Source organism: Pleurodeles waltl, chromosome 4_2 (assembly GCF_031143425.1).
Source record: "Pleurodeles waltl isolate 20211129_DDA chromosome 4_2, aPleWal1.hap1.20221129, whole genome shotgun sequence".
NCBI lineage: Eukaryota > Metazoa > Chordata > Amphibia > Caudata > Salamandridae > Pleurodeles > Pleurodeles waltl.
Genome location: NC_090443.1, coordinates 885,742,406 through 885,763,075, shown reverse-complemented (window position 1 = coordinate 885,763,075; position 20,670 = coordinate 885,742,406). Strand labels below are relative to the sequence as shown.

General features: G+C 44.5%; 1 protein-coding gene across 1 annotated transcript in view; it reads left to right on the top strand.

The window, feature by feature from the left end:
* GPX7 (glutathione peroxidase 7) overlaps positions 1 to 20,329 on the top strand; it is a 105,405-nt gene extending 85,076 nt beyond the window's left edge. Inside the window, exons 2-3 of the mRNA XM_069232660.1 lie at positions 13,889 to 14,150; positions 19,574 to 20,329. Coding sequence (XP_069088761.1) covers positions 13,889 to 14,150; positions 19,574 to 19,737 — 426 coding nt within the window. The 3' untranslated portion in view covers positions 19,738 to 20,329. The remainder of the gene's footprint in view (positions 1 to 13,888; positions 14,151 to 19,573) is intronic.
* The last annotated feature ends 341 nt before the right edge of the window (positions 20,330 to 20,670 follow it).

Genomic DNA, 20,670 nt, shown 5'->3' with positions numbered 1-20,670 from the left:
GTCTTCACTCTCAAACTCTTTCGGTAAATGAAAGAAAATCCATAAGAAGTCTTAGTGAGACTTTGCCCCATTCCGCCTCTCGAACTCCAGAGAATGCACACGGGTATCAGCGTGCCTCCCAATCACGCTCCTGTAGCCGTTCCAGTTCTGAGTCAATTCTGACTCTTGTCCTGAGGCCATCTGAATTTCCTGGGCAGTCAACGATGCTGCAGCAAATCGAAAAAATCCCTGACTCAGTATCACAGCTCGTTGCCAGGCTACCAGCTCCCTCTAGTGCACCCTTTGGGCACCAAAGAACCACAAGGATCTCTGCTTAGGACTCCACTAGCAGATTTGTCCTTTGCAACAGCATGGACCTGCTACAGCCCCTGCATCGGTGTCAGTACCAAATCCTATTTTGGTACCACAAACCAATGCCAGACTGTGGTACATTGATGCCAATGTTGACACCAGATTACGAAGCGCATCTCGTAGTGCTTTCCGACTCAGTCGGCTCTGCTTCAACCTCAACCTCAACCATGGCCAGGCCCTAATCCACCTCTGCCACAGCCTTTAGGCAACCCATCAGACTACAATATTTTGCTCTACCTCACATAAAGGCCAAGGTTCTCCATACTTTATTTGAAATGAACTTGGATAATGATGTTTATGATACATTGCAGTAAGTTTGCACACCTCTGTACCAATGATAGCTAATATGAAGATCAAAATGCCAGTGGATGAATACTTCTCCAGATACTGGGCTAGTTTCTCCATCTGGCCATGCCACATTAAAATGCCTAATTTGCAATGGTGAGGTGAAAGGAGGCTGAGTTTCTTGACGTCTAATTGCCAACCAAGGAGATGAAAACAATAATCATCACTGAGGTGCTTCACTAAGGTCAAACTTGTACAATCCCTCCTGCCAATTAATATAAGCTCTCACAGACACTCTTCTTGGGACTTTGGCAGAGCCTTTTCCAATCCACCGGCCAACAGGGAGATAGCATGATGCAGTTGCATGGCCCTGCAACACAGCCTCATAACACAGTTCCCAATGCCAGAAAGCCTGGTTGTACAGGTAACAACAAGCAGAATAAACCCGAATGTCTTCCCCTACCACTCGACTGGATAGAGAATCCAATTGCATCAAAACATTTGGAAACCTCATGTTCACATCCACCAGCTTGGCATTACATTTAGTCAAGGCCAGCTGCCTGCTGGGGTGTTATAACCATACCCTTTGGTACTCTGTTGCTAAGGTTCTACATGTGATGCTTGACGATTTACGTTCCACCCTTACATATGCGATTCAAGATGATGGTGATGCAGCAAAGTTTACCATTCACTGTGGGCTGGATAATACAGATTGCCTTGGCCGGGCAAAAGGCACCGGCGAGGCTCTTCAGAGATACACCTAGATGACCTCCACTGGTCTATTTGGGATGTCCAATCCACCTTGATGGACATGCCTTTTGATGGCTCTCGTCCTTTTTAGCCAGAAAGCAGATTCAGCCATTGAATGCTTCAAGGATGGTAGGGCCACAACGCGCTTCTTATGCCTGTCTGCCCCACCACACCAGCAGTTTCATCCTCTTCGTGGCTATTGTAGGGGTTTCCATACTGTCAGCAACCTAATCAGCTAGCCCAGCAGACTCTTTTGCACTTTTGCGTCAGAGGTTCTGGTACCCAAGAGCAATGTGGCCAGCAGGGGCTGCGAGTGACTGAATCCATCATCCTCCAGCTCCCACAGCTACATAACCTCTTTAGTATACCCTTCAAGGCACAGAACCACTCTGTTGAAGACAGGATATCATATTTTCTGTTAGTGTGGCTAGCAATTACCTCAGACAAGTGGGATCTGCAAATTGTTCAGTGGGGTTACACCCTACCATTCTTTGTTACCCCGCCTTATCCCTCTCATCCTCAGAATGCCTCACAGAGGACTATCTGTCCCTCTTGCACAGGAACTGCTGGCCTTTTTGGTCAAAGGGACCACAGAGATGGTACCAGCATCAGAAGTGGGCACTGGCTTCTATTCCCCTACATTCTGGTGCCAAAGAAGGATGGGGACCTCCGCCTTATCATTGCCTTTCACCCTCTGAATGCTTTCCTGCAAAAGGACATATACAAGATGCTCACCATGGCCCAGGTCTCGTTTGCCCTTGACTCTGGAGACTGAACGGTAGCATAAGACCTGCAGGATGCTTACTTTCACATTCCTGCCCTGCGGGCACATTGGAGCTATCTGTAGTCCTTATGGGGCAGGAGCACTGTGTTCTGCTTTGGCCTCACCAGTGCCTCTCGAGTAATCAAAAAAGTGATGGCAGTGGTTGCAGCACATCGTTGGAGGTTAGGGGGGTTCCAGTTTTTCCCTACCTATACAACTGGATGCTGAAGGCAGGCTTGTGCCAGGCAGTTGTCAATGATCTCCAAACTACAGTGAACCTCTTAACATTTGTTGGATTTCACTATCAATGTGTTGAATTCCCACCTGACTCCTTCCTTGAGGCTCCCTGTCATTGAGGCAATTTTGGACATGGTGCAAGGTGGACTAACTCAGCCACCAATATATAGTGAATCATGAATGGCAGCTACACTTGGAAATGGTGCAAGGTCTTTTCCGCGAATGAGAAAAACCTTAGCTTGATCTCTTTCCTATTGCATAAAGCATGCAGTGTCAGCAATTTTACACTTTGGAGTTCTCACTGAGACGCTCCATCAAAACAGTATACACCCGTTGGTAGGACAAGTTTGGTGCACTACTCGGCAGACTAACCCACTTCAAGCAACTTTCCAAAGTGCTGTTTTATGTGTTGAGCACAGATAAAGGATACATGTTGACTCTTTCAGCCTTCCTGCAGGTGCCGGATCATCCTTCTTTGTTTGAATCACCCATTATGATGCATTTTTGCAACATAAGTTTCCACCCTCTCCTTTCATTATGCCTCAGTTGGATCTCAGCTTGGTCCTCACATTCCTAATTTGTACTCCCTTTGAACCAATATATAGCTGTCGATTGGGGCTTCTCAGCTTCAAGATGTTTTCTTCATTGCAATAACATCAGCCCAGTGGGTGAGTGAGCTTTAACCACTCTTTGTCAACCTGCCATAATCCCTATTCTTTCCAGATAAACCGGTACTGGGAAACCGAGCCTCTTTAAAAAAAAAAAAAAAAATATTGACTCCTTTTCATGTCGTCCAAAGTATTACCATCCCGATGTTCTTTACTCCACTCGGTTGGATCCTAAAAGGGCTCTTAGCTTTTATATTGATCATACCAGGGAACATCGTGTAGACTATCAGTTCATTAGTTTTGCTTGGAAACAAATGCTAGGCAGTGCAAAAGAAGTCACCTTCTCTTTGGATCATGCTCTATATAAAATTCTGATATGCAGGAGGAAGACAGGCTCCAAAAGGCTAGCAGGCTCACCCTCAAGGTCCAAAGCTGCTACCACTTTGTTGGCACGTGGTGTGCCTATTCCAAACAAATTTGGCAAAAGCTAGAGCTTTACTCAGAAAGCAAGATTTTTTTAGATCTGGTGTAAATCAGTAAAGTGATTTTTGAGAAATTAAGAGGCCAGTGGGCGTTAACGCTCCACTCTTCTCTATCTGAAGTTTTATTTCCTCAGAAGAGAGGCAATAGTTTAGAGCTCAAATTCACAAAGAAACTCTTAAATCTGCACCTCCTAAAAGTAATGTTGTGCATAGGTGCAGATGTTTTTTATTTCCCTATTAACAAACATTCCCAGTTACTCACCTAAAAGTTCCGCAGTTAGCAGCATTCCTGTGTACTACCGGGAATACAATGTGTTTTATATTTTGTGTTGCTGTTGCTCTTATCCCAGTGTGGAATTGTGTGATCGGTACAATTCCACAAAAGGGAAAGGCAGACCTGAAATGCAGTTACACTTTTTTTTTTTATTCACAGGAAGGGTTTCCCTATGGAGAAATACCTTTTTTATTTGCTCACTATCCAAGGGTGGGAAGGCTCAGAGTGGAATTTGTTAATGCTCACAAATGTGTGGGCACTCATAGAACATTGTGGGAAACCAGGTCAAGATTTGTGAATACCTGGCAGCCTTAGAGTCTACCATTTGCGCTTGAAAACCTGATTTATGAGTGCAAATGACACAGTGAATTGGACTCCCAAGTGTACGTGAAGCCTGAATCACCTGTCTGTATCCAAGTCCTTTTATGAAAGCCTACTCTCGTGCACTATTGCTGTATGTTTGTTGTGTGGCACTGGGTGCTTGTGTATGAGTGACAGCTGCGCGTTGGTCTTAGTGCCTGTGTATCTGGTGGTCTGTGTGTGCGCCTGTGTCTCTATGGTGGTCTGCTTGTGTACGGATGTCTGGAGGTGACTTACGTCTGAATCTGTAGATGCTTATTTGATATTTGTCAAGGGCTACTAGAATGTTGTTTCTCTTTGTGCATGTACTACACAAAAGACGAGTCTGTTCCATTGGTCTGTGCCTCTTTGTGCATGTACTACACAAAAGACAAGTCTGTTCCATTTGTCTGTGCCTGTTAAGAGCTGGAAACCCATCTGGCATTTTAGAATTCACATTCCTTTTACATTTGCCTCGAGTCTCCGAACAGAAAGCCCTTATTGACGATTCAGACATTTTAAATTGGTATTCAGTTGCCTAATTATGTTTCTACTTCGGGGTGTAAAGGAATAAATATCCTGGCGCCACCACCTCCAACCACCAACATCCCACCGGTGCAGTCTTGTATATAAATGTTCCACAGGATATAAAGCAATAATCATCAATAGTTGATATAGCCATATGTAGTCCGCTTTTCGTCTACAATATTCAATCTTTATTTATTGAAAGCGCTCAAGGTTCCTGCCTGGATGAAGAAGTGATCCCTGAAACAGGTGTTGGCTGGGTGTATCTGTTGGAAGTGTATGAAGCCAGTTTTATTCTTGATAAAGGCTCAATAAAGACTGAATATTTTAGAGGAAAGGAGGAGTACCTCTGGATATTTGAACTATTGATGACTTTTTGCTTTACCTCTTTTGCCTAATTGTGTCTGTAAAGGGACTTATAGACTCAGAGTCTAGGCACCAAGCAGTGCAGCTCTGTTGAAATATGGGGTTAGAGCAGAGGATGACCTAAGTGGGCGAATGTGGGTGTGGCAGCAGGCAGAGCAAGGGGAATTAGTTGCTGTCAGGGCCGGCTTTAGGGCGGTGCGAGGGGTGCTGATCTGATTTAGGGGGTTCTGACCTCAGGGGCGGCGCTATGTTTAGCAATAACTTAGAAACTTGTGTTTTAAAAGCATCTGCTGAAAGGTTCCTTGTGCGTCCAGCCTTCAGGAAGCAATTAAAATGTCAAGATACCTCTTGTGATTAATGTTCCAGCTGGGGAGAGAGATGGGAGTTTTGTCTGTCGGCACTTTTGACTCACCATAAAGTAGCGTAGAGGGTTAATATGCCTGCTGCAAAGAACAGATCTGTATTTTATGTGGATAGCTGAGTGGATTAGTTAAGCAGCCTTTACAAGCGCTTTAAAACAAATGAATGAATGTGAAAGGGGGGCTATGGAGAGATGAGGGGCACATTTGCCAGGTGGTAGCGAGTGAATCCGAGGAGGTGGTCATGGGGTGGAGGGTGCCAAAAAAGTCTGTTGCGCAGGGCGCTACCAGTGCTAAAGCCGTCCCTGCTTGCTGGGTTCTAACTTTTTGAAAAATAGGGTTTTTGCAGCTTGTAGGGCAGAGGCGCAAGAGGCAGGTGAGCGCATAGGAACGTATCAAAGGAAGACTTGGAATCAGATCCTCTATTTCCAGCCCTTTCGTATTTGGAGCCTGGGTGGCCTCTTGCCCAAGGAGCACTAGATCTTGTGTACTAGACATGGCGGAGTGCTCAGTTTTACCGCTTGAGGGTGAGGAGGGCCGGTAAGAGGGACCACTGGAGTTCTGAGATGATGGGTAAGAATTATGTCAAGTTCCTTGAGGGACTTGACCAGTCGTGCAGTTGTTAAAGACGTTTAAAATCCAACAAGTAGGACATCCTTCTTGAGACTGTTAGCACCAGGTTGTACGGTCCACCCTGAAGTCTGCTTCAGGGAGGAATGCCTGTGAAGGAAAACTGGGTCACAGTCGATTCACAACAAATCTCTGAGTTTTTTCTAACTGTGATGTGAAAGCTGCAGGTCAGTGTACTCGAAAGATAGTATGTTTGCGTCCCTCGCCTCTGTTTCATCTTCTGCTGGAAAGGATGTAGTTTTCTACTTCCGCAGGCTATGCTTTATTATCCATCCGAATATCGCATCGTGGTCACTAAAGCTCTAAATCAAAGGCCGTACAGTTCGTAATCAATCGATTATTTGTAAGGTATATTCGAATTCCTGCTTCAGTACGTGGGTTTACGCATTATCTGTCGCATTTAAATACTGATTAACTTGACTTCCTTTATCATGGATTTCACGTGCATTAAGCATCTAAACACATTGACAAGAAGGTGTAACTGAAATCATAGAATATCTGTGCTACACCACAAACACACCATTGTGCATTTGTGTTCTTTCCTCTTCGTCTGCAATTTCTAATCTCATCATTTTACATCTGTTGATTTAATCAATGGTAAGAATTAAGAACTGAAAAAGTCAGCGCAAATATTTGATTATACCGTATTAACACTTTTCTCCCCGCCTTTCTAGAGATTGATAGTCTAACAATGTAAGCATTGCTCTAGCTCCAGGCAGTTTTACCTATTTCCAGAGTTTATGTCAACAACATCTACTGCATAATCTACATAGAGAGGGGCTTAGTGTCTGCCCCCCTTCAGCCATTGGTTGCTTTGAGTCACCCGCCTTCAGTAATGTTTTCCATGAAGTGTCTTTCACATTTGGATCAGCCCACATAAGTATTGTGCAGTCTTACATTGGTCATTGGCAAAGAGTCCATGCTCTGCATTGCTCGCGGAGAGCGGGCCGCAGACATAGGAAGCCCATTTTGGTTACAGTGTGCCTCACTGCTGCTCTTGCACTGCAGGGGAGCAGGCTGCAAATGTGCGGGGTATCCCATCAGGTAAGATGTCTACTACTTCAGGTAATGGCATTGCTGCACTCTCAGATAAGGGGATTCCCACCTGGTAGCCAATTTCTCTGCTGCACTTACAAGTGGAAATGGGGAATTAATTGGCAAGAAGCATTTTTTCTGTTTCTTGCCTCTTCTGGTGCTGGCAGTGACCCGCTCTACACGTATGAAGTAGTAATGTGGAGTGTGCGTGGTGCATATCCCACCTCCACCTTCTCCGGCCCTGAACTCCCAGGGCTGAAATAGACATTGCGTGAAGGAGAGGAAAAGCTACAGGGTATTGGGTGCATGCACTTAGAGGCTGCTTCATGTCGGTATACATCCTATGCGCTAAAGTCACAGTAGGCCTTGCACACCACTAAGCTGAGGCATGGTGCACTCCTCTGAGCTCATCCATGCACAAGTAGCAGCGTGAGAGCACTTCTACAGCCTAGAAGGATCTCCCTGAAGGTTTAGAGATTGCTGAAACCAGTTTTGAGTACAACTACATGGAATGCCACCTTTCAAAACTGTTTTCATCTGCTTTTTGCAATGGATGGTATATATCCTGCCCAGTGAGAGGCCACCTCGTGTTGGTCAGCTGTCACTATTATTGACATGCTTATGTATATTCTACTAGTCACTGTGTCATTTTATTCCACGGGGTGTAGAGTACCACCTGTCCTGCACATGTGTCACAATTGAGATTTTCCCAGCCTTGGTGTCAGAAAGGCTAGATTTTATTAAAGACAAGGAGGCGAGTATTATGCTATTCTTTTCATGCTTTATTTTAACAGCAGCCAAGAACTATAAATCCCAGAGTCCCTGGGGAAAAAAACTACTAAACTGCATCACAATGGGGTCCTCCAATCACACGAGGAGCCCTATAATAACTATCTTGACTGAGAGCAACAAGCCCTCTTTTCTTGCGAAAGTCAGTCAATATAACGATGCGAAAATAAGAACAGTAGACTATAAAGAGTCAAAAATGCGGAAAGTATGTCCCAAGCGAAAGTCTTGAGGGAAGGATGATCTTGTGTAGATCCTGCTGGTTGAAGAGGAGATCCAGAAGGGCCAGCTGAAGAAAGCTGATCAGACAGTAGCGTTGCTGTTGGTTGCGGTTGAGGCAACTAGAATAAAAGAACAGGGAGGGTTAGAAGCGGCGGGATAATACTCGCCTCCTTGTCTTTAATAAAATCTAGCCTTTCTGACACCAAGGCTAGGAAAATCAGCAGTTGAGAAGAAGAGGATGTCCTGAGATCTGCAGTTCGTGAAACGTACGTTTTTAAGCAATTAGCCACGCACAGCTTAGGTTGGGAGGGAAAAAAGGGATAAAGCACAGAAGACAAATTAGTCTTGGTACGTCTAGCCACATTGAAACACACACCGAAGGCAGAAAAATGAAAGGAGGAAACATCCAAAGCTTTAACATCCGAAACTCGTTTGATAGAGACCAAACAGAGGAGCATAGTAATTTTTGCACATAAATATTTTAACGAAAGTTCTGAATTATCGGGCCAAGAAAGAAGAAGACGAAGGACGGAATTTACATCCCACATAGACTTATATTTGGGGCTTGGAGGTTTGGAAAAACGTATTCCTTTTAATAAGCGGCAAACTAAGGGATGCTCTCCCACCGGTCTACCGTCCACTCTGACGTGTTCTGAAGAAATTGCTGATCTATATGTATTGACGGTGCGATACGCCTTGCCCTGAGAGGCTAAGGAAGCTAGAAAATTTATGATTAGGGTAACGTCCGCTGAAACGGGATTGGAATCCCTGTCCACACACCAGCTGCACCATACTGCCCAGGCTGCTCGATAAACCTTCGAGGTGCCCGGAGCCCAAGATTGCTGGATGAATTGGACAGCCTGTTGCGAAATTCCTGGGGTTCTCCAGGAAGCCCCGAAACTCTCCAAGCTATGAGGGATAGAGAACCCTGCATTATGAGGTTGTGAGGATGTCCCTGGGGATCCAGGAGAAGGTCTGGGAAAGGGAGGATGAGAACTGGAAGATCTGACGAGAGTTCCAAAAGGGTCGGAAACCAGGGTTGGGCCTGCCAAAATGGAGTAATTAATACTAGGGAGGAGGCCTGACGTCGGACATGTGCTAGGACCCGAGCAATAAAAAGGAAGGGTGGAAAGGCGTACAGGAGGGAAGGAGGCCACGGTTGGAGAAAAGCGTCGGTAGCTAATGCTAAGGGATCTGGTCTCCAACTGAAGAATTTGGGAAGCTGGGAGTTGAGTCTTGAGGCAAAGAGGTCTATGAACATGGTGCCGAATATAGAAGAAAGACGCTTGAATATAGAAGGGTGAAGTCGCCAATCGCTTGAATCGTGGGAGTGCCTTGAGAACCAATCGGCCACCACATTGAGATTGCCTGGGAGATATTCTGCCCTTACTGAAATATTTTTGTGTAGACAAAACTCCCACAGACTCTTGGCCAAGAGGGCTAACGGTTTGGAGCGAGTCCCGCCCAAACGGTTTATGTAAGATACTGCCGAGAGATTGTCCATCCTGAGAAGAATGGAACATTTTGCTTTGTCTTTGGTAAAGGATTGGATGGCAAAGGAACCTGCAAGCATCTCTAAACAGTTTATGTGCATTGACGACTCCTGAACAGACCATGGTCCGCCAGTCGAGTGTGGACCACATCTTGCGCCCCATCCTGTCAGACTTGCATCTGACTCTAAGACAAGATCTGGGGCGGCAGAGACAATCGTTCTCCCGTTCCAGGCGTCTAAATGACTCATCCACCATGTGAGTTCTTCCCTGGAATCTGCATCGAGAACCACTTGATCCGAATATGACAGACCCTGTTGGAGGTGTCTGATTTTGAGCCTTTGAAGAGCTCTGTAATGAAGAGGGCCTGGAAATATGGACTGGATGGAAGAGGAAAGGAGGCCTACAAGGCGAGCTAGAGCCCTGAGGGAAGTACAGGGTAGCGACAGAGCATGACGAATTTCTTTCTTTATCAAAGAAACCTTGTCCTGGGGAAGTTGGAGAATTGACTCGGCGGTGTTGACGAGGAATCCCAAGAATTCGAGGGTTTGAGAAGGAATAAGGGATGACTTTTGGAAGTTTATCAGGAATCCCAACTGTGAGAGGAGATCCAGACAAATTTTTAGATGGGTTGTTAGGGAAGACTGGTTTTGGGCCATCAATAGGAAATCGTCGAGGTAGACAATAAGGCGTATCCCTTGAGCTCTGAGAGAGGCTACCACTGGTTTGAGTATCTTGGTGAAGCACCAAAGGGCTGAAGACAGACCGAAGGGAAGAGTTTTGAAACGGAAGAAAGAATGCTCCCACTGGAATTAAAGAAATTTCCTGAATAAAGGATGCATCAGTACCGAGAGGTAGGCATCCTGGAGATCTATGCGAACTAGCCAGTCGTTGTGAAGAAGAATATCCCTTAGATGGAGGATAGTTTCCATCTTGAAGTGATGATACACCACAAAGTTGTTGAATTCTTTCAAATTTATGACCAGGCGGTGTTTTTTGTTTTTCTTTTGAACTAAAAAGATTTTGCTGAGAAACCCCCAAGCGTCGAAGGGCACTTCTTCGATCGCTTGCTTTGATAGTAAATCTTGTATCTCGACTTGAATGAGGCGAGATTGATCTTGAGAAAAACGAAGAGGATGAGGAAGAAAGGGTTGAAAGGGAGTCTGGTAAAGTTCTATGCAATAGCCTTGGACGGCTTGGATTACCCAAGGATCGGAAGTTATTGACAACCAAGCGTTTAAACACAAAGCTAGTCTGCCTCCTACTGGAGGAAGGCCAGAACTGAAAGTTCTTACCTGCAAGTTGTTCTCCTTTGGCTCTATAACCCCTGTTGCGGCCACCGCGGAATCTGCGGGGGTAGAATTGGAGTTTGTATCCTTGATACACTTCAAGCTGATTAGACTGGGTATAGGAGCCTCTGTTGAGGGATTGACCTCTTGCAGAGAAACGGCCGGCAAAACGGCTCCTTCCTTTGCCGGCCCTTCCAAAAACCGATTGGAAAAAAATTCTCTTCATAGAATAATGTGCTTTGTCCAGAGAATTAAAAGTAGCAACGTACTTGCCCAATTCCTTAATGAAAGAGTCTCCGAAGAGAAGACCATCAGCATTAAGGCCTTCCTCCTTCGAAGCAAGAGTGCTGAGTTTTGGATCAATCCTGAGGAGGAGGCTTTTCCGACGTTCCTGGGAAATGTAGGAATTGGCGTTGCCCAACATACAGATTGCTCGTTGAGCCCAATTGGAGAGGGTATCAGGATCCACATGAGAGCCCTCCAACTTGGCATCCTCAGCAAGGTCAAATATTCTGGTGAGGGGACCCACCAAATCTAAGAGCCTATCTTGGCAATTTGACCAGGCGCGGTCAACTCCCTTCTTGGGGTCCTTGCCAAATTTCGTGAAAAAAAAGAGCATATTGGGATCAATGGCAGGGGTGTCTGTGACTTTACAGGGAAGGGAAGGTCTGGGACATTCGGATTTTAATTTATTTCTGGATGATTTATCCAGGGGATGTTGGAGATAAAAGGAGACGTAATCGGAAACATGATCAGAGGGGAACCATTCAGAGGAATTGGGATGATGGATGGTATTAGGGTCGAACAGAGGTTCGCCAACCGGGTCCACCAGGTCCTCGGGCACTAAGTGAGGGGAGTACTCATGAGGAGAAATTTTTCGCCTTTTCTCCGGAGGCCCATCAAAATAATCGTCATCTATATTGTCTTGTAAGACATCTTCATCCCCATCACTGTCCGTGTCCCGTAAATGAAGGATATTAAGTGGGGAAGAGGGGAGACCCGAAGATTTCGCCTCTCGGGTTGAAGGCCCAAATTTTTGAGAAACGCCTTTAGAACTGTCCTTAGAATAGGACACACGTTTCTTTCCTCTCAAAAGAGGATTGCCTCTAGGTGCGTGAAGCATTTTTGAAATAGAGGCCTCTAAATTTTTTGAAACGTCCAACATAGACACCGATACAGCGTGTTGGACTGAATCCTTAATAAAGGATTTTAAATTGTCCTTAATGGACTGGGTTTGATCGTCCTCTAACATGTTGGGAAGAAGAAGAATTTAAATTTAATAATATGGGGAAAAAAAATAGGGGAAAAATCGAGTTGAAAGTAAAGAAATACATGGAAAGGGTTAACTGGACAAAGGGGCTGACTGGGGATATGAGGAAATGTATCGCTAACCTCAAGAGAAAAAAAAAAAAAAAACGCGTTAAAAATAGTAACAGCGTGTTAGAGCCGAGCCAGTGTTTGAAGAAAATCAATAATGAGCAGTCAAGCGTGTTGAAACTAAACACGCTGAAGTCGTTCAGTGAGGCGAAAGGAAATGAAATTAAACGCTCGTAAATCCAACCGAGCGTGAAGGAAGCGCACTTCAAGCAGCAGCTGCCGGGAGACAGGAATGAAGAGAATGCCGTTGTTTCAGGCGCGTCTGTCAGAACGTTTACCGAACGTTCTGACAGATGGCCTGTCAGCGCGAAAATGCGCACAGGAGCGCGCTAAAATTAAACTACAAGGGACAAACCGAATACAGTACAATACAAATGCCCACAGGAACGGGTACCCAATAAAGGTTAGTATATCTAGAAATACACCAAACACACTATCACACCATACACAGAATACATAAAAAGGCGAGCAGTGTACTTATCTTGACTGCTAGAAGCAAGAAAAGAGGGCTTGTTGCTCTCAGTCAAGATAGTTATTATAGGGCTCCTCGTGTGATTGGAGGACCCCATTGTGATGCAGTTTAGTAGTTTTTTGCCCAGGGACTCTGGTTCTTGGCTGCTGTTAAAATAAAGCATGAAAAGAATAGCATAAGATGAGCCTCCTGTCTTGTAATAAAATCGTGTGGCTACCAGTAAGACCAACTTGGTTTCACTTTCGGAATAGGTGGAACCTGAGTTATTCCCCCCGCCAGTCACATGCCTGTAATACATTAAGAGTGAATGCCATTGTGTTTCTTGTGGCTGGTCGGTGTGATGTGGGGTCTTACCGTGAATAAGCAGCAGGAGCTTTGCGGCCATGTTTCACAGTGTTAGTCTGTTGAAGGGAGTGTAGCTATTCTAGGTGACATGGGTTCTGTTCCTCACTTGGACTGCAGCCAGGGTTTTGGAGGCTCTAAAACAGTTTTTCACAAACGCTGTTTCCTCACATTCCATGACATCGCGACATGAAGAAAACGTCATGGTGATAAAACAAGGGAAGAACAGGGTGACACAACAGTACATGGCTGAGGGCGGGTGCGAAAAAAGAGTAGGAGTCTAAACCCTCCTTTAATGTCTTACAGTTTTCAGGAACTAAAACCGAAAAATGCCTTTGTATTTGGAAAGACTACTCAGAACACACAAGCATGGCCTGCTGTTTCGACCCCCTGCTTGATCAGTGAAAAACAGGGGGCGACATTACAGAGGTGGTGACTTATTGCTAGTTTCACCCCCTATTCGGCTCTCTGAGGTGCACCATGGAGAAGCCAAGCTTAATGAGAGGCATTCCTCAACCTCACAAACTGAGTGGTCTGACCAGGGACCCACATCACAGGCAACTACACTTGGAGTGATGCTTCCCTTGAGCCAGGCACTGGTACTGCTGTTTGCACCCTTGCACTGGGGGGAAAACATGCTGTGGGGGTTGCTGCTCTTATCCACACCTGATCATGCACTCATTTATTCATTCCTCCATTTAGCAATGCAATCATTAACACCTCCAATTAACTGTTGACTCACTCGCACATTAGCCTCCTCACCCATCTACACAAATACATTCACCGATCAATGAAGATGCATCTTCACCTATAACGTAGCCACACCTATTGGTTTTGTCAATGCTTGTTTAATCTATGCAAAAGTGCAATAATTCTCAATAGTTTTACTGTCCCTTTGATCTCTAGGTGTCATTGGTGGTTAACGTGGCCAGTGAGTGTGGCTTTACAGATGAACACTACAAGGCCTTACAGCAGTTACAGAGAGAGCTGGGCCCCTCTCATTTCAACGTGCTGGCATTCCCATGTAATCAGTTTGGCCAACAAGAGCCTGGAAGCAACAAGGAGATTGAGGACTTTGCCAGAAAGCATTACAGCGTGTCCTTCCCCATGTTCAGCAAAATTGCTGTTACTGGCACCGGTGCAAACGTGGCTTTCAAATACCTGATTGGTAAGTGATGCATTGGACACTAGCTTCCAAGAGGGAGCCAGTCATGTTTCAATTGTCCTGCTTTACAATGTGCATTAATGGTGAGGGTGCCAAGACTGCAGTAAGCTATGGATGAGGTATATAACATGGCCATGGCATAACAGCACTAGAAATGGAGTTAGCACTGGTAAAGATAAGGAGAGCATAAACAATAAACCAATAAAATCAAACTTTGTGTTATTTTAAGGGTGGGAGGTGAACTTGATCTTCTGATAAAAGCTAGAGGGTAAGAAAGAAAAGGGATTTGATAAGAAGAACTATGATTGGGAAATTGAAGAGTTTGTATCCGCATTGGTGTGCCTACGGGAGTGAGGCTGCCTAAAGGAGCTTCAAGCAATCAGTACATTGCGAGAAAGAAGGGTTGTAAAAGCATCTTTGAAGAGAAAGATGGGTGACTTCTGATTTTTGTGGGCAGAGTTTTCAAGAGCCTTGGGGTATTTTATTGAGATTGCTGTTTCTTAATGAGTAGTTTTCAGGGTGAGGTTGTTTGAGGTTCTGAGATTGCGATTGCCAATGCATGTAGCGGGTTTCTGTATCAGGTGGTTGGAGGATTAAAACCTCAAGGCTTTGTGAACGAGGAATGTTTTTTGAAACAGATGCATGAATGAAAGTGGTGTGACAAATGGCGTGAAGTTTCCCGATGATTTTAAGTTATTCAAAAGCTGAGCAGTGGAGTGAGGTATAGCTTTTGGCCAGACTTTGAGTTGCACAGGATCCAGGCAACAGAGGCAGGTAGAGATTTTTGAGGAGCATAAGCTGTTTTAGGGAGACCTGAAGGTAAAGTCTCAATTTTCTAGGTGAGAGATAATTAGTGCTTCTACTACCACCTTGAGATTGTATTTAGATAGAAAGTCTTTGAGGTTTCTGATATGCTTAGGTGGGATTTGGCCAGTTTTGCCTTTGTCCGGATATGTGAATTTATGTGGCGTTTTTCGCCAAAGACAACGTCCAGTAATTTGGGTCAAGTAACTCTTTTAGGAATTATATCTGGGCTTTCTATGAAGATTAATCTTTTAGCGAATAATTCGATTTTGGGTGAGGAGTTGGAGTTAGGATTTTAAAACATTAACTTTCATTGTTGTTTGAGTCATCCATTTCCAAATACTTTGGAAATTGGCTGTTAAGATACTGGTGGATTTGGAGGAGCCAAACTTCAGAGACACTTGGGTATCGTAATCATATTAGTGAAAAGATTTTTGAGATCCGTAGGTCCCCGAGTGCTTTGATACATAGACTACAAAAGATTGGTGCCTGCATAGATCCTGGAAGAGAATATGGGGTAGCCAAATTACCCCTATGGAACATGGACATACATACAACTACAGAGCAAAAGGGGAGTCCTGATGGGTTAAACCCACAAGTAAACATTTCGGCCCTCCATAATGCATCTGTGATTATTGGGCTAAAACGCTCTTTCTTTCACAGTTATTTCTAACATTTGGATGACCACCCGTGTGGATAAATTCATCCAGTTCTTTAAACACAAACCCACAAAAAATGTGAAAGGATTTTATAATCCTCTTTTTGCATTTTTCTAGAGTTCACATATTTCGTTATATAACATTTCACGAAAAATCCTATTATTGGAGTTTTGTTTAGGTAAGGACAATTCACTAAACCAACATCTTATAATCCTTGTAAACATGATTGTAGGATGTTGCACGCAATTCTAGTGCCCACCTTAGCTGCCGGACGTAGTGTGTTAAGAGGACTCTCTATTGCTTCGATGTGATGTGTCTTTATGCTTTTTGCTCCTCCAAAGATACATCATACCGCATCTCAGGAAGCTTCAGTGGCTGCCCATTCACAAGTGCAGTCACTTGCCCTACATAACACAGGACCAGAATACCTGAACAGCCACATACACTTTCACCAATGTACCAGACACCCACGTTCTGCCTCACTCTAACTTGCACATTCCCCACATCTGCAAAAGCAAAACTAGGGGTCGCTCATTCTCCTACATCGCACCCAAGCTATGGAACACCCACCCTCTACACATCAGAGCCTCTTCCTCACTTCTTGAGTTCCAAAAGAAGCTTAAGATTTGGCTTTTCGTATAAGCACCTTGGGCACCACAAAACTACACACTGGGCTTAACAAATCAGCATAACATAACAACAACAATACATTTTTCATGGGAATAAAGTGCATCAGGGCAACTAATTGACAGCTTGTTGTCCAATTTTAGACCCAGATATCTTAATTGAAGGGAATATCATTCACCGTGCACTTTAAAAGGAGATTTCTGAGAAGATTCTGTGAATTGGCCCATTTGCAACCTCAAAAAACCTTTGTATAGCTGGCCCCCAAATATTTAGCTTGGAGTAGTTTGTCAACTTTAACCTGTGAAGAAGTAGAGTATGACAGAGTTCTTTGGACAGCGGGGGAAGGAAAGATAGTTTATATATGCTGGTTTGGTACCAGAAGCAGTACCAGTCATGATCTCATCCGTGATGGGACTGAAATCGAACCAAGGAGTTATATATTTAGAGGGTGCTAGCTACTATATTATTTTTGAGATTATACAGCTCAAACTCGTCTCTGATCTTAATTGTGTCTTTTTTTTAAACAGTGGTTGGTTTGATGGTTGCTGTTCGATTGTTTCAAATAGGTTTTTATCAGGTTCTGGCTGAGTTAGTTTGAGAGTTTGCGAATGGGGTTTTAGAGGCAAAAATCTAGGTTTCTATGTTTTTCTTTTGAGGGAGCGGTGGGTGGATGGGTCAGATAGGATTTTTCTCTTTTTCCGTTTTGTTTTTCCAAAAGATTCATATCTTGATTGGAAAGCCAGAAGAAAAGCATTTGGTGGGCCTTTTAACTTTTTACGCATTTTTTCTTAAAGACTGAATCGTTGCATTTATTTGACCATTAAGGGTTTTTGCAAAAATATTATTTTTAAAAGATGTTAAACCTTGTAACAGGGATAGTCTTAGATGACCGTGAACCATCATATATAAACAAGCGTTGAAGTGTCCATCCATTCTAAACATACAGTATTATTGATGTTAAAAAAGAGGACTAGTTATTTTTAACCACTCTTCAATCCGCAGGAGAACCCTCAAAATAATTCTAAAGTTGTGTCTACTGTGATTCTAAACCATTAGAGCGTAAAACATTCCTCAGTATGTTTCTTTTTTAACCCCCATTTTTAAAACAAATTAACTGCACCTTACAATACCACGTCACTTTCCATAAATGAAACAAAATATTTTTGTCGATATCACTCTATTAGTACCCAGAAGAGAGACTTCATCAATAGTGAATTGTTTAAAAAAAAATCTCTCTCATTGTGCAAAACCAGCTTCTCTTTGTATGATTTAGACAGTATATGCACAAACCACTGCAGTTCAGGGGTCCATTTGGTCAAGGGCTCTCCCCCCCTGAGAAGGTGTAAAATGACTGATGTATGAGCACCGTGTGAAATGCAGGATGTTTACAATCCAACTGGCGAGTTTGTGAACATTGTTTATGAATGTATAATCTGGGGATTTCTCATAATGAAAAAAATATGAGCTTTATCTCCCACATTTTAATCTCTAGGAAGGCGTTTGTATATTTCAGCAAGCCGGTGCTGGATATTCCAGACAACTGATCAGTATTCTATAGATTAAAGCTGGTCATTTAGTCTATAGGCTGAATCCACTGGACCAAGTCCAGTCAGTCGCTGGGCACATTTTTGAGTTGTCAGTAGTGAAAACTTCGAGTTAAACTTTTTTTCTTATAACGATAGATACAGACATTCCTTGTGGCCACGGAGCTGTTTTCCAGATCAGAGGTTTTCCAGCAAAAGCTCTCGGCTAAAGTTTTACGCAGAGATTGGATCCACTAACTTTGTTGCCGGGTTTCCCCCTGGAGACCTGGGTTCTAATCCTGGCTCCAACACTTGACCAAAAGTCTCAGGTGCCTCAGTGTGAATACCTGTAATGTGTAACTAAGAATAAGAATTACAAAAATGTAATGTGCGGTCCCAAAACTCAGGAAAGAGAACTAAAGATATTGCCAGGGCACAGTGTTTTTGGGAATCTTAAAATATTGCCTGTCTTACAATATTACCTATTTCTACTGTGCAATTATGTGTTGTAGTTATAAGACTGAGGCACATGATAAACAACAAGATACAGCTAGAAGGGTATTAACACATATCAAAAGTGTGGCAAGTTGTAGAGGTAATCTAAGTTCTACACGTATTATTGCATGACAGAGGGAACCAGGAGCCACCGAGGCTCAAAGTGGAGACCAGATAGGGGACCAGGAACAAACTAGGCAGGCAGAGTTTCCTCAGTCAGGAAGTTAGTCTGTGAAACGCTATTCTGATAATTTGAGACTTCATTTCTCGGTTCCCAAATAATTTGAGTCCGTCTTAAAGACTGTTTTTTTAGTTAGACCAGCAGTATTGTGCAATTGTGGTTCAGTTGCAAGAACAGGCACGTTTGCTTCTAGAGTTCTATATCAGCAGCATGATTATGACAACTTATCTAGTGGTAAAACATGTCACATCCGGATGTTTCCTACTTGAATGTAAAAAAAAAACCACAGCATTGTATGTTACTTTTTTGGTCCCTGCTCTCAGCCCACTTGTGCCTTGCTCCTAGCCCAGTTGTGCTCCTCTCCCATCCCAAGTGTGCCCTGCTCCCAACAAACCATCCCACTTGTGCCCTTCCCCCAGCCCTCTTGTGCCCTTCCCCCAGCCCTCTTGTGTCCTGCTCTCAGCCCACTTGAGCCCCTCTCTCAGCCCACGTGTACCCTGCTTCCAACCCACCAACCCACCATCTCACTCTGCCCTGCTGTCAGCCCACTTGTGGCCTGCTCCCAGCCCACCGGAGCCCTGCTGTCATCCCACTTGTGCCCTGCTAGCCCACTTGTGCCCTGCTCCCAGCCCACTTGTGCCCTGCTCCCAGCCCACTTGTGCCCTGCTCCCAACCCACCATCCCACTTGTGCCCTGCTCCCAGCCCACTTGTGCCCTGCTCCCAGCCCACTTGTGCCCTGCTCCCAACCCACCATCCCACTTGTGCCCTGCTCCCAGCCCACTTGGGGTTTGCTCACAGCCCATTTCTGCCCTGCCCTCAGCCCACTTGTGCCTTTCTCCCAGCCCACTTGTGCCTTTCTCCCAGCCCACTTGTGCCTTTCTCCCAGCCCACTTGTGCCCTGCTCCTAGCCCACTTGTGCCCTCCTCCCAGCCCACTTGTGCCCTCCTCCCAGCCCACTTGTGCCCTCCTCCCAGCCCACTTGTGCCCTCCTCCCAGCCCACTTGTACCCTCCTCCCAACCGAGTGGGAGTTTTACCCGTGTCCCAAGCCTTCAATCCGGTTGGAAAATGTGAAATGTAGATGTCACTGTGTGTTTTAAATCTGACCTTCATTCATCTATTGTGTTTTCTCTGAAAGAATCTTCCAACAAGGAGCCTGATTGGAACTTCTGGAAGTATTTGGTGAACACTGACGGGAAGGTGGTGAACGCTTGGGGTCCTACGGTCTCTGTGGAGGAAATCAAACCTCAGATCAAAGAATTAGTGATAAATCTCATTCGGAAGAAGAAGGATGAATTGTAACCACTATCGACTCCAGAGAGATGAATGGCTGGCCAAGCCTCTTCCTGGGAGAACCCACATGTCCATGCCATGGCTGGAATAAGAACTCTTTCAGAAAGACACCTGCCTAGACCACTATTTTAGGAGAGTGTTTTGTACATCAGAGTCGTCTACACGCGGTGATTAAAGGCTGGGGACATGGCCGGTGGAGCGTGCAATCATTTTATTATTTCCAACTCCCATGTGCAACGCATTTGGATAAACCTAATACAGTTTAGAGTTCTTAAAAGTTTGCAGACTTAAAAAAAAAAGAAAAGATTACTTTTGTTTTTTAAACATTTGTTACTCTGTATTACTTATTGAAATACCACTTTCTGTCAACTCCCCCGGATGGAATTAATAGTATTCACCGTCACCAAAGAAGGGAACAGCAGACACCTGCCAGGAACATCCTCGAGAACTGCTGAAGATCAATGCTGAGGCTCTTAATGCCGCCCTGCCTCTCCTCCCAGAAGCATTCAATAACCACAAACATGTTTTGCTTGTACTGTGTCGTTATATAACGCTGACCGAGGGTTTTGTATTTTAAATAATGAAAACTTCTAAAACAGGACTGTCTTGTGTTTTCCATGAACTGCCTATGTCTCTGTTCCCTTCAGTAGTTATGCTATTAATGGCTGTCATTTGGAGCAGGCGCGTGCGCTCAGGGCCTAGCGCTGGTGGCGCCCAGTGCAAAAATGTTTGTTCGCACCCTCAATGTCCACCTCTGCCACGGATTCCCTCACAACCGCACTTTGAGTGCCCCTCGTCTCCATAACCACTCTCTCTCAGATGCATTTAATTAGTTTTATAGTGCCTCTCATACCAATATAAGGTATCAGAGCACTTTACATCACACACTCATTACACAGAGGCAGTGAATCATATGTGTGTAAATCACTGTATTGGAAATGT